This window comes from Ranitomeya imitator, chromosome 5, assembly GCF_032444005.1.
Source record: "Ranitomeya imitator isolate aRanImi1 chromosome 5, aRanImi1.pri, whole genome shotgun sequence".
NCBI lineage: Eukaryota > Metazoa > Chordata > Amphibia > Anura > Dendrobatidae > Ranitomeya > Ranitomeya imitator.
The window spans coordinates 47964814-47979922 of record NC_091286.1 but is presented as its reverse complement, the minus strand read 5'-3'; the positions used below and the strand labels follow the sequence as shown (position 1 = coordinate 47979922).

Sequence of the window (15109 nt, the reverse complement as noted above, 5' to 3'; positions counted from 1 at the left end):
TACTTTGAGGCTACTTCCAGTTTGGGATAATGACTAATTTGCATAATTTGGCACATACATATCCAGAACTTCCTTTTGGTTTTACCATAATCTCCCGGATTAGCGGTCATTCCTAGAGCCATTCATAAGTGACTTCAGGAACGATGCGCAGGGGGAAAGTAATCTCCTCTAGTATCCTCAGTACACTTTCTTCTCACTAATCCTATAACCTTTGAATAAGGGCATTATATGGATCGATCCAAATCTTCATCTACTTTGACAATAATCAGAATACGTATGTATTAAGATTTAGCTCCTGATTGGCATATAGGAGTAAAAAGCGTCTCCTAATGAATTGGGCGCGTCTTAACACTGGCATGCACCTCGCCTTTAAGTGGTGTGACTTTGCAAGAATTTGTTGGCAAAGTTTTGCCGTGTCCTGCCCATGCCCCGCCTAAGAGTGGAGTGAAAATGCCAAAAATTGTAACATTTATACACAACTTTGAGACTGAAAAGTCACAAAACTTTCTCACAAGTGGTTTACGCTTTGATGAATTGGTGCCTTAGTTTTCAAGCAATAAGGTCAGACTGCCTAAGCCAGAAGAGGGTGATTTGAACTTTCATATTATTTTTATTTTTTTATATTTTTAAAAACTTTTTTGTTTGTACTTTGATAGTCAACTGAGGAGACTAGAAGCGGTGATCTTCTGATCGCTTGTGCTACCCATAGCAGGTCTCCAGCAGTCTGGTTGAGCTGCTCTGTATAGCCTGCAGCAGGTGTCATGGCAAACAATTGCACTACCGGTATGAGGAAGCTGCTGGGGGCCATTGTCTCGATTGTCCGGTTGGGCCACATGTCAGCGAAACGTATAATACATTGTTTTGGTTACCAAGAATTAGTAAAATGGCAGAAGTGAAGGTAAGAGGGAGAAATCCGCTGATGAAGCGACAGAAGAAGGTAACATATCCCCATCTGTCTGATTTTCTTCATGGTTGGTGGTAATTTATTATCTACAATGAATGATAGAAACTTCTGGATCAGTGTGAGCCCCAGAGGGAGCGTATTTGTTGAGAACGATGAGAAAGGAAAGTTTAGATGGCAGTGGAAGATAAACTGGTTACATTGCATGGATATTGCACATATTTAAGTTGTTTTTTTTTTTTATATAATTGATTAATGATTTTTATGTTCAAATTAACTTTTTGGGATTCGATTAAGGGGCTCACGTCAGATCCGTGCTCGACATGAAAGTATCTGTATCATACGTGGTTTTTTCAATGGACCATACTCGGAGCTGCAATTTTTGCGGAGCCCTCGAACACATCAGATGCCCACAGTCCCATCAAAAGTTTTGGGTGACCTAAAACTAAATGTGCATGGGAGTCTTAATGGGGTTGTCCACTTTTGGGGACTTTTTTATATACTTAAGTCCATATATTTGGGGCAAGAAATCATGAAAAAAATGTGATTCTTACAGTCTCTTTGTATCCAGACACATTCATCTTTGATGTGGTCTATGGTTATAAATCAGCTGAGAGCCGGTCAGAAAGAGACAGATAATAGAGTTACAAACTGTCCCATCAGATGGTCAGAACCAGCTCATACGCAGCTTCTCCGATAACTCGCCCTGCAGCCGGCAATAGACAATGCAACATACACTGGCGACAGAAGGCAAACGGTGCAACATTTGTGATGAATCCCAATTACAAAAATAATTTTAGTCCTCAAATACATGTAATTAGCCAAACAAAAAATTGTCCAAATCCTTTTATAGAAAACAACTCCATTTCAGGCTACAGTAATATGCAGGGAATCAATTTACTTTTTGGGACTAAATTTATACATTTGATTTAGAAATTACCGGTGTAAGCACTGGTGAAATAATTTAGAACATTGATTGTAAAGATTGATTATAGCCTCGCAAAGCAGTTTATTCTGGTCTGGCCAAGGTAAGCGAGTAGCATCGGACTGGGGTGCCAAGGGCCCACCAGTAACATCAACTCCAGGACCCCACTTTTCAGCTACATGCAAATATGACATTACCCTCATTCACAAATTTCAATAGCAATAAACTGGGTTGATTATTAAATTAACAAAATGCTGCCTTTATCTGTATAAAATGAGTCAACTGTTTTTGTGCCAAGTACTGCTCATATAAGAGGGTGGTGACCCATTCCTTCATGGGGGCCCACCGGAGGATTCTCCTGTTCTCCTGTAGGCCAGTCCCAGCCTGCAAGCGAGTCCAACACACAGGAGAGATACAGATAGGATAGATGATAGATAATAATAGATAGATAGATAATTATAGATAGATGATAGACAGATAGATAATGGATAGATGATAGATAGATGATGGATAGATAGATAATAGATGATAGATAGATAGATAGATAGATAGATAGATAGATAGATAGATAGATAGATAGATAGATGATGGATAGATAGATAATAGATGATAGATAGATAGATAGATAGATGATGGATAGATAGATAATAGATGATGATAGATAATGGATTGATAGATAACAGATAGATGATAGAAAGATAATAGCTGATAGATGATGGATAGATAGATAAATAGATGATGGATAGATAGATAATAGATAGATAATAGATGATGGATAGATAGATAATGGATGGATGGATAGATAGATGATAGATTTTATATATGGTATAGATGACAGACACTTTTTAACCATATCTTTGGATATAATTTCTTCATTACTTGTTATTGGGCACAAGTATTTGAAGAGGCGTCAGGACTGATTTCTAGCACCCTCCTTCGAGCTCTTCTCAAGATGACTCAGATTTATTCCCAGCACTTGTACAACATTTATAGAGGACACACCAGACTTGTACTTAAAGGGATTGTCCAGGACTTTAACACTAATGGCCTATTCTTAGGTTAGGTCGTCAATGTCTGATCGGTGGAGGTGCGAGACCGGGTTACTCCACCAATCAGCTGTTGAAGGGACTGCTCAGTTATAGATCTGCACAACAGAGCTCCGTTAACCGTAATAGCACCCACAACTGGATATTGCACATCTGTCCCTAAGGCCGGGTGCCGATGATCCAGAACGATCAGCACTTTGCATGTGCAGCGCCCCAGAGACCTGGTCGTTGCAGTATGACGCTCTGTGTTATGAACAGGTGATTCAGAACCACAATGGACCTGGTGGTTAAGAGCACACAAAGTGACCTGATAGTTACCAATAACATAGGACGAGCTCTGAGACGTGGAAACTCTGCTGACCGCAATCCCTAATCCTATCATACCACACTAGAGGTAGCCGTGGATTGCGCCTAACGCTCCCTATACAACTCGGCACAGCCTGAGAAACTAACTAGCCCTGAAGATAGAAAAATAAGCCTACCTTGCCTCAGAGAAATTCCCCAAAGGAAAAGGCAGCCCCCCACATATAATGACTGTGAGTTAAGATGAAAATACAAACACAGAGATGAAATAGATTTAGCAAAGTGAGGCCCGACTTACTGAATAGACCGAGGATAGGAAAGATAGCTTTGCGGTCAATACAAAAACCTACAAACAACCACGCAGAGGGGCAAAAAGACCCTCCGCACCGACTAACGGTACGGAGGTGCTCCCTCTGCGTCTCAGAGCTTCCAGCAAGCAAGAAAAACCAATATAGCAAGCTGGACAGAAAATATAGCAAACAAAAGTAACACAAGCAGAACTTAGCTTATGCAGGGCAGACAGGCCACAAGAACGATCCAGGAGAGAGCCAGACCAATACTGGAACATTGACTGGAGGCCAGGAACAAAGAACTAGGTGGAGTTAAATAGAGCAGCATCTAACGACTTAACCTTGTCACCTGAGGAAGGAAACTCAGAAGCCGCAGCCCCACTCACATACACCAGCGGAAGCTCATAGACAGAACCAGCCGAATTACCACTCATGACCACAGGAGGGAGCTTGACCACAGAATTCACAACAGTACCCCCCCTTGAGGAGGGGTCACCGAACCCTCACCAGAGCCCCCAGGCCGACCAGGATGAGCCAAATGAAAGGCACGAACCAGATCGGCAGCATGAACATCAGAGGCAAAGACCCAGGAATTATCTTCCTGACCATAACCCTTCCACTTAACCAGGTACTGAAGTTTCCGTCTCGAAATACGAGAATCCAAAATCTTCTCCACTATATACTCCAACTCCCCCTCAACCAAAACCGGGGCAGGAGGATCAATGGATGGAACCACAGGTGCCACGTATCTCCGCAACAATGACCTATGGAATACGTTATGGATGGAAAAAGAAGCTGGAAGGGTCAAACGAAAAGACACAGGATTAAGAACCTCAGAAATCCTATACGGACCAATGAAACGAGGCTTAAACTTAGGAGAGGAAACTTTCATAGGAATATAACGAGATGACAACCAAACCAAATCCCCAACACGAAGTCGGGGACCCACACAGCGCCTGCGGTTAGCGAAACGTTGAGCCTTCTCCTGAGACAATGTCAAATTGTCCACCACATGAGTCCAAATCTGCTGCAACCTATCCACCACAGTATCCACACCAGGACAGTCAGAAGACTCAACCTGCCCTGAAGAGAAACGAGGATTGAAACCAGAATTGCAGAAAAACGGCGAAACCAAAGTAGCCGAGCTGGCCCGATTATTAAGGGCGAACTCAGCCAAAGGCAAAAAAGACACCCAATCATCCTGATCGACAGAAACAAAACATCTCAGATATGTTTCCAAGGTCTGATTGGTTCGTTCAGTCTGGCCATTTGTCTGCGGATGGAAAGCCGAGGAAAAAGACAAATCAATGCCCATCCTAGCACAAAAGGCTCGCCAAAACCTCGAAACAAACTGGGAACCTCTGTCAAAAACGATGTTCTCCGGAATGCCATGTAAACGAACCACATGCTGGAAGAACAATGGTACCAAATCAGAGGAGGAAGGCAATTTAGACAAGGGTACCAAATGGACCATCTTCGAGAAGCGATCACAAACAACCCAAATGACCGACATTTTTTGAGAGACGGGGAGATCCGAAATAAAATCCATAGAGATATATGTGCAGGGCCTCTTTGGGACTGGCAAGGGCAAAAGCAACCCACTGGCACGAGAACAGCAGGGCTTAGCCCGAGCACAAATCCCACAGGACTGCACAAATGAACGCACATCCCGCGACAGAGACGGCCACCAAAAGGATCTAGCCACCAAATCTCTGGTACCAAAGATTCCAGGATGACCAGCCAACACCGAACCATAAACCTCAGAGATAACTCTACTCGTCCATTTATCAGGGACAAACAGTTTCTCCACTGGGCAAAGGCCAGGTCTATTAGCCTGAAATTTTTGCAGCATCCGCCGCAAATCAGGGGAGATGGCAGACAAAATTACCCCCTCCTTGAGAACACCCGCCGGCTCAGACAAACCCGGAGAGTCGGGCACAAAACTCCTAGACAGGGCATCCGCCTTCACATTTTTAGAGCCCGGAAGGTACGAAACCACAAAGTCAAAACGGGAGAAAAACAGCGACCAACGAGCCTGTCTAGGATTCAACCGTTTGGCAGACTCGAGATAAGTCAAGTTCTTATGATCAGTCAAGACCACCACGCGATGCTTAGCTCCTTCAAGCCAATGACGCCACTCCTCGAATGCCCACTTCATGGCCAGCAACTCTCGATTGCCAACATCATAATTACGCTCAGCAGGCGAAAACTTCCTGGAAAAGAAGGCGCATGGTTTCATCACCGAGCCATCAGAACTTCTTTGCGACAAAACAGCCCCTGCTCCAATCTCAGAAGCATCAACCTCGACCTGGAACGGGAGCGAAATATCTGGTTGACACAACACAGGGGCAGAAGAAAAACGACGTTTCAACTCTTGAAAAGCTTCCACAGCAGCAGAAGACCAATTGACCACATCAGCACCCTTCTTGGTTAAATCAGTCAACGGTTTAGCAATACTAGAAAAATTATTGATGAAGCGACGATAAAAATTATCAAAGCCCAGGAACTTTTGCAGACTCTTCAGAGATGTCGGCTGAGTCCAATCATAAATGGCCTGGACTTTAACAGGGTCCATCTCGATAGTAGAAGGGGAAAAAATGAAACCCAAAAATGAAACCTTCTGAACACCAAAGAGACACTTTGACCCCTTCACAAACAAAGAATTCGCACGCAGGACCTGGAACACCATTCTGACCTGCCTCACGTGAGACTCCCAATCATCCGAGAAGACCAAAATATCATCCAAGTATACAATCAGGAATTTATCCAGGTACTCTCGGAAGATGTCATGCATAAAGGACTGAAACACTGATGGAGCATTAGAAAGCCCGAATGGCATAACCAGGTACTCAAAATGGCCCTCGGGCGTATTAAATGCTGTTTTCCATTCATCGCCCTGTTTAATGCGCACAAGATTATACGCACCACGAAGATCTATCTTGGTGAACCAACTAGCCCCCTTAATCCGAGCAAACAAATCAGACAGCAGCGGCAAGGGGTACTGAAATTTGACCGTGATTTTATTTAGAAGGCGGTAATCAATACAAGGTCTCAGCGAACCATCCTTCTTGGCCACAAAAAAGAACCCTGCTCCCAATGGCGACGACGACGGGCGAATATGACCCTTCTCCAAGGATTCCTTTACGTAACTCCGCATAGCGGCGTGCTCAGGCACAGACAAATTAAACAGTCGACCTTTAGGAAACTTACTACCAGGAATCAAATCGATAGCGCAATCAAAATCCCTATGCGGAGGTAGGGCTCTGGACTTGGGCTCATCAAATACATCCCGGTAATCCGACAAGAACTCTGGGACCTCAGAAGGGGTGGAAGATGAAATAGACAGAAATGGAACATCACCATGTACCCCCTGACAACCCCAGCTGGACACAGACATTGATTTCCAATCCAATACTGGGTTATGGACTTGTAGCCATGGCAACCCCAACACGACCACATCATGCAGATTATGCAACACTAAAAAGCGAATATCCTCCTGATGCGCAGGAGCCATGCACATGGTCAGCTGGGTCCAGTACTGAGGCTTATTCTTGGCCAAAGGCGTAGAATCAATTCCTCTCAATGGAATAGGATACTGCAAGGGCTCCAAGAAAAACCCACAGCGCCTAGCATACTCCAAGTCCATCAAATTCAGGGCAGCGCCTGAATCCACAAATGCCATGACAGACTAGGATGACAAAGAGCAGATCAAAGTAACGGACAAAAGAAATTTCGACTGTACCGTACCAATGGTGGCAGAGCTAGCGAACCGCTTAGTGCGCTTAGGACAATCGGAGATAGCATGAGTGGAATCACCACAGTAAAAACACAGCCCATTCCGTCGTCTGTGTTCTTGCCGTTCAGCTCTGGTCAAAGTCCTATTGCATTGCATAGACTCAGGTTTATGCTCAGATAATACCGCCAAATGGTGCACAGTTTTACGATCACGTAAGCGTCGATCGATCTGAATGGCCAAAGACATAGACTCATTCAGACCAGCAGGCATAGGAAATCCCACCATGACATCCTTAAGGGCTTCAGAGAGACCCTTTCTGAAAATTGCTGCCAGAGCACATTCATTCCATTGAGTGAGCACAGACCACTTCCTAAATTTCTGACAATATATCTCTACCTCATCCTGACCCTGACACAGAGCCAGCAAGATTTTCTCTGCCTGATCCACTGAATTAGGTTCGTCATAAAGCAATCCAAGCGCCAGGAAAAACGCATCAACATCACGCAATGCCGGATCCCCTGGCGCAAGGGAAAATGCCCAGTCTTGAGGGTCGCCACGTAATAAAGAAATAATGATCTTTACTTGTTGAACTGGGTCACCAGAGGAGCGGGGTTTCAAAGCCAGAAATAGTTTACAATTATTTTCGAAATTCAGAAACTTAGCTCTATCTCCAGAAAATAACTCAGGAATAGGAATTTTAGGTTCTAACATAGGATTCTGAACCACTAAATCTTGAATGTTCTGAACACTTATAGCGAGATTATCCATCAAAGAGGACAGACCTTGAATGTCCATGTCTACACCTGTGTTCTGAACCACCCTGATGTAAAGGGGAAAAGAAAGACAAAACACAGTGCAAAGAAAAAAAAATGGTCTCAGAACTTCTCTTTTCCCTCTATTGAGAAGCATTAGTACTTTGGGCCTCCAGTACTGTTATGAACAGGTGATTCAGAACCACAATGGACCTGGTGGTTAAGAGCACACAAAGTGACCTGATAGTTACCAATAACATAGGACGAGCTCTGAGACGTGGAAACTCTGCTGACCGCAATCCCTAATCCTATCATACCACACTAGAGGTAGCCGTGGATTGCGCCTAACGCTCCCTATGCAACTCGGCACAGCCTGAGAAACTAACTAGCCCTGAAGATAGAAAAATAAGCCTACCTTGCCTCAGAGAAATTCCCCAAAGGAAAAGGCAGCCCCCCACATATAATGACTGTGAGTTAAGATGAAAATACAAACACAGAGATGAAATAGATTTAGCAAAGTGAGGCCCGACTTACTGAATAGACCGAGGATAGGAAAGATAGCTTTGCGGTCAATACAAAAACCTACAAACAACCACGCAGAGGGGCAAAAAGACCCTCCGTACGACTAACGGTACGGAGGTGCTCCCTCTGTGTCTCAGAGCTTCCAGCAAGCAAGAAAAACCAATATAGCAAGCTGGACAGAAAATATAGCAAACAAAAGTAACACAAGCAGAACTTAGCTTATGCAGGGCAGACAGGCCACAAGAACGATCCAGGAGAGAGCCAGACCAATACTGGAACATTGACTGGAGGCCAGGAACAAAGAACTAGGTGGAGTTAAATAGAGCAGCACCTAACGAATTAACCTCGTCACCTGAGGAAGGAAACTCAGAAGCCGCAGCCCCACTCACATACACCAGCGGAAGCTCATAGACAGAACCAGCCGAAGTACCACTCATGACCACAGGAGGGAGCTTGACCACAGAATTCACAACAGCTCTGCCACTAAGGGGAGTGATGGTACGTCTGATGGCACTAAAGGAGTTCTCCTGACCAGGTATCACCAAAACACATTACACTTCACACTCCGGCCACTAGGGGGAGAAAAAGGCTTTACTTATTGGGCCACTCCTCACACTGGTAAAACTAGGGGTTGGGGAGGAAGTTAGTCAGAAGCTGACTGGGTTGGATTCAGGCAACATCCCGTGGCAGGGGGTTTTGCAGGGAGAAGACACAAGGGGGTCCCTGTCAGGCCTGGGAACCTGGCAGGTGCCTAGCGAACAGAACAGAACGTAACGGAACCGCACCTGCACTACCTTGCGGCGGTATCCTAAGAAAGAGACACGAAGGGAAGGATATTGTGGAACAGTGTAAACGCAGCGAACATGAACTGCATGTGGAGCGCCCCCAGACACAGGGCCACGAGTTCTCGGTACCGGGCCTCTCTGGTTCAGTTCTGAGGCTGTCACGGTGGCTAGACCCGGTCCGCGACCCTGCTAAGGGGCATCCAATAAAGGTGGTGCAGTCTGTCAGGGGTTCGTGACGCCACCTGTGGTGTTCGGTCAGGGTGACCGACGCTGCTGTGGGGTCCGCTGGGGTGATGGAATGGCAGCTGGATGGTATACCTTCCCACAGGTGAAGTATGTCCCCAGGGCTTCCCAGTAAGGTAGATGGTGATGGTGTGAGGTGCAGTCAATAACGAGGACACAAGGTTGCAGTCTCTTTACGTCTTTACTGAAGACTTCAGGATCCTCAATCCAGAGCACGTTTAACAGGGCTGTCTGAGACCGGCCGGTCCGATGGACACTTCCAGAGTTTCCTTCGCAGATGGAAATCGTTGCCCACCACTAGCGCCTGTGTGTTGTAGTCCTACCCTGCTGAGCATTCGGAATAGTCCTCACAACTGCTGTTCTCGTTCATCGTTCTCTACAGCTCTCTCTCTCTTTAGTTCCAGATGTTGCTAGTTTCTCGTCCCCCAGATATGTTATGGCTAGGACGCACCCGTATGACGGGAAGGCTCGGAGCTCTTCCGGGACCCTAGAGACGCCCCTCTCCCATTGTTGCCCCCTATGTCTTCGTAGGAAATTTAAGGTAGACAGCCAACCTATAATTAACTGTCCTGCGGAGTTCGAAGTAAGACCTAGAGTCAGTTACTCCTGCGGTGTTCCTGCTACCGGCTACGCGCCTCAGTAGGATGTTGCCTCGGTCTCACGGCACGATTCCTACTGGTACTCCTTTGTGCTTGATCTCGTTTACACTTTTTTAAGCCCTGGATGGTCTTTTAAAGGCAATGGATTGTCTGTGAAAAAGAAGAAGGATTTACATGTTAATTTGAAGGCTATGGACACATTTAGTAACTTTTTTTTTACTTAAAGGGGTTTTCCACTACTCGGACAACCCCTTCTCAATTACAATGTTCCCCCATGTACATCAAAACCTCGAAGTCAGCACTGTGTCTCTCTATTTTAATAATCTAATAGTTTTTCTAATATGGTTTAATTTAAAGCCCCTACTCTTACTTATCTAATTTAACTGCTTTATTTATTTTATTCTTTGTATCTATTTCCGTTTTGTCGATACTTCATTTGAGAATCACCAGTGCTGGGATACTCAAAGGGAACATCATCAGGGAGTATATTCAGTATGTGCGCCTTTCTTACTGTGAAATATTTTCCTAAATTCACAGTGATAGTGCGCACCCTCGCCGACTCTAATGAGAAGTAATGAGCCAGCAAGAGAGCGCACTGTCAGTGGGCATTATAAGGAGATAAACCCTGGGAGCAGAAAACACACCTGCCTCAGAAAGTGACCTCTTTTTCGAGGGTGGTACTGGTCTCTGCTTGATATTTTCTTTCCTTACAATGCACACTGACAGTGCACTCTCTTGCCGCCTTCTCACTTCTCATTAGATCCGACGAGGGAGTGCACAGAAACTAGTATTAAAATAAATAGAGATACATTTAGAATTAAAATCAATATTAGTTTCGGACCACCCCTTTCATATGGATATAAACATTCAACAAGAATTTCCACAATTATGGTCACTTAAGGAGTTTTCCAGTTTAAAAAAACCTTTGTCTCCTAGCTTCAGTTTGTTTAAAAAAAATAAAAATGAACCATGCTTTACCCACCCTCTCCAGGTCCAGTGATCAGTATCAGCCGCTGACGGGAGATTGTCATTTTTTTCTATTTTTTTTCTAAGTTCCTCTCAGCACATTTATGACCTCATGAAGGATGTGGTCATCAGACTGGGGCTACATGACAAATTGTGGCAGCAATTCTCAGACAAATCGCACAACCATAAAATTCTCTGAAACTTTTGTGCAACCACATGACTGTTTTAGAGCTATAATTTTGCTGTAAAGAAATGTGCAAATCACAGGTAAGTCGCAATTGCATGCAACTTGCATTGAAGTCTATGACAAGTGAGTCGCGTGTGACTTGAAACAGAAAATCCAAGACATTTGGAAACATTTGCGATTTTGTGTTGCAGCTGCAGGAGGTTGCAGGTCGTTATGTTTGCAGCTGCAGGAGGTTGCAGGTCGTTATGTTTGCAGCTGCAGGAGGTTGCAGGTCGTTATGTGACACTATAGGAAATGTTTAGATGCAGTGCTGCACTGCGATGTAAGTGTCGCATTACATGTCACCTAGTAGTCCTAACCTAAATCAGCTGCAAAAAAATGTCACAAAAGGCCAGATAAGGGAATTCAGTCTCACTGCCAAATTCACAGTTACCTCATTCTACAGCCAGCAATGTGCAGGGAAATGAATGAGCATGTAAAAATTGCAAAATATTAATGAAACTCAATTGGAAAATTGCTTTTTAGCCCTAAATATGTGCAGTTAAAGGGGTTGTCCACTACTCGGGCAACTCCTTCTCAATTAAAGCATTCCTTCACGTAGAATAAAAAGAGCCTGTATTCACTTCAAGGGCCGGTGCCATTCTAGTGATGTTGTTGCCGGGTCTCCCGAGGCTTGCGTGACATTATGTCACATGAGCACTGCAGCCAGTCAATAATTGCTAATGGGTTGCTTCACTCTCACTTCCTTCATATGAAACTGGCAACTAGAAGAAGCGAGAGCTGCTGCTCCTCTCTGACCTCCACCGAATGTCAGTTGCATCTGAAGAAAGTGAGAGTGAAGTCACCCATTATCGGCTACTGATTGGCTGCAGGGCTCACGTAAGGCTGCGCCCACTAGACGGGTTCTCTCTTGCATACTTGACGCTCCACGTGGAGGTCAGGTAGAGAGTGATATAACCCTCACAGGGCTAGGATGAGGGTTAGGCAGGGTAGGCACCTGCCTAGAGTGCTACCTCCTGCCTACTCGAGGGGGACGCAGGCACAGCAGTGAGCGATGTTTGCATTTGCATTGCATTTGCGTCTATCAGACGTGAATACATTTGCTGTGTGCCACCTGGGACAGGAGCAGAAGAACTGCCATCTCCCCTGCTCCACTGGGATCTCCAGCAAGACACAGGCTGCTTTCTGACTGCGCCTTGTTGAAGAAGGCGCACGAAGAGAGCATTGGACGTCACCGCGCCATCCAGCGTTCACTGCTGCACAGAAGAGATGGTAAACCGGGAGCCTGGATTAGGTGAGTATGATTTTTTTAAAGTTCTTATATTACTGTGCAGGAGGGCATAAAATTAGGGAAGGGGCTGTGCAGATGGAGAGGGAAATGATTGGAGGGGCTGTGCTGATGGGAGGCAATAAAATAAGGTGAAGGTTGTGCTCAGGGGAGTTACAGCAGCCAAATAGGAAAAGGAACCTATATAAATCTGCTATTGCTGTAATTGCACCGACTAGAATATTAAAGTCATCTAATTACGGTACTTTTATCCACACGAGGAATGATGTAAAAAATAAATAAAACAAATTCTTCACCTGCTGTTGATTTGTTTATTTTGCCTCCCAAAGATAGCAGTAAGGCTCAGCGCACATTTATCCTGCATTTCTATGTAAATCTCTGAAATATGTGTTTCAGATGGAAATCTTGATTAAAGATTCCCTATAATGAGGCAGATGGAGGCACTGTGGACTGTACTCAGGGCCGTATTTAGAGTTTCTGCTGCCCTAGGCACTGTTAGTGCTGCCTCCCCCATTGGTGAGTATGACACTATCCGCAGTGACTTTGGCAAGAATCGCTGTTGGAAAGTCGCCTTTTTCAGCAGATCGGGCAGTTTTTCTGCATCTGCCACGTAACGGATCACTTACGGCAACACTGCGTTTGGTTTCATTCATTCCCTATGGGATTTGCGGTACTTGCTGTGATCTGGGAAATGCGGTACCATACCTCCCAATTTTTGAAGAAGGGAAAAAAGTGTAAAGGTTGCGGCGCACTATGTGCGCCGCGGCAAATTTTGGGCCACGCCTCTGACCACACCCATTTCACAACTAATCACACCCATATCCAAGTCCCAACCACACCCATTCAGCACTGCTGATCACACTGTTTCATATACAATAATTAAAACCAAAAAAAAATATGGCCACACAGTGCTCCATACTGTAGAATAGCTACGCAGTGCTCCACATTCTGTATAATGGCCCTACATGATGCTCCATACTGTATAATCGCCACACATGTAAGCGGTTTATACCTTGTGGGAATAAAAGGACTAGAAATAGGAAAAACCCAATGTGGCTAAACAAAGAAGTAAGACAGGCAATTAACAGTAAAAAGAAAGCATTTGCACTACTAAAGCAGGATGGCACCATTGAAGCTCTAAAAAACTATAGGGAGAAAAATACTTTATCTAAAAAACTAATTAAAGCTGCCAAAAAGGAAACAGAGAAGCACATTGCTAAGGAGAGTAAAACTAATCCCAAACTGTTCTTCAACTATATCAATAGTAAAAGAATAAAAACTGAAAATGTAGGCCCCTTAAAAAATAGTGAGGAAAGAATGGTTGTAGATGACGAGGAAAAAGCTAACATATTAAACACCTTCTTCTCCACGGTATTCACGGTGGAAAATGAAATGCTAGGTGAAATCCCAAGAAACAATGAAAACCCTATATTAAGGGTCACCAATCTAACCCAAGAAGAGGTGCGAAACCGGCTAAATAAGATTAAAATAGATAAATCTCCGGGTCCGGATGGCATACACCCACGAGTACTAAGAGAACTAAGTAATGTAATAGATAAACCATTATTTCTTATTTTTAGTGACTCTATAGCGACAGGGTCTGTTCCGCAGGACTGGCGCATAGCAAATGTGGTGCCAATATTCAAAAAGGGCTCTAAAAGTGAACCTGGAAATTATAGGCCAGTAAGTCTAACCTCTATTGTTGGTAAAATATTTGAAGGGTTTCTGAGGGATGTTATTCTGGATTATCTCAATGAGAATAACTGTTTAACTCCATATCAGCATGGGTTTATGAGAAATCGCTCCTGTCAAACCAATCTAATCAGTTTTTATGAAGAGGTAAGCTATAGACTGGACCACGGTGAGTCATTGGACGTGGTATATCTCGATTTTTCCAAAGCGTTTGATACCGTGCCGCACAAGAGGTTGGTACACAAAATGAGAATGCTTGGTCTGGGGGAAAATGTGTGTAAATGGGTTAGTAACTGGCTTAGTGATAGAAAGCAGAGGGTGGTTATAAATGGTATAGTCTCTAACTGGGTCGCTGTGACCAGTGGGGTACCGCAGGGGTCAGTATTGGGACCTGTTCTCTTCAACATATTCATTAATGATCTGGTAGAAGGTTTACACAGTAAAATATCGATATTTGCAGATGATACAAAACTATGTAAAGCAGTTAATACAAGAGAAGATAGTATTCTGCTACAGATGGATCTGGATAAGTTGGAAACTTGGGCTGAAAGGTGGCAGATGAGGTTTAACAATGATAAATGTAAGGTTATACACATGGGAAGAGGGAATCAATATCACCATTACACACTGAACGGGAAACCACTGGGTAAATCTGACAGGGAGAAGGACTTGGGGATCCTAGTTAATGATAAACTTACCTGGAGCAGCCAGTGCCAGGCAGCAGCTGCCAAGGCAAACAGGATCATGGGGTGCATTAAAAGAGGTCTAGATACACATGATGAGAGCATTATACTGCCTCTGTACAAATCCCTAGTTAGACCGCACATGGAGTACTGTGTCCAGTTTTGGGCACCGGTGCTCAGGAAGGATATAA

General features: G+C 44.4%; 1 protein-coding gene across 1 annotated transcript in view; it reads left to right on the top strand.

Moving 5' to 3' along the window:
• Positions 1-886: 886 nt before the first annotated feature.
• Positions 887-15109, top strand: part of STPG4 (sperm-tail PG-rich repeat containing 4) — a 110126-nt gene continuing 95903 nt past the window's right edge. The window contains exon 1 of the mRNA XM_069768640.1: positions 887-937. Coding sequence (XP_069624741.1) covers positions 920-937 — 18 coding nt within the window. The 5' untranslated portion in view covers positions 887-919. The remainder of the gene's footprint in view (positions 938-15109) is intronic.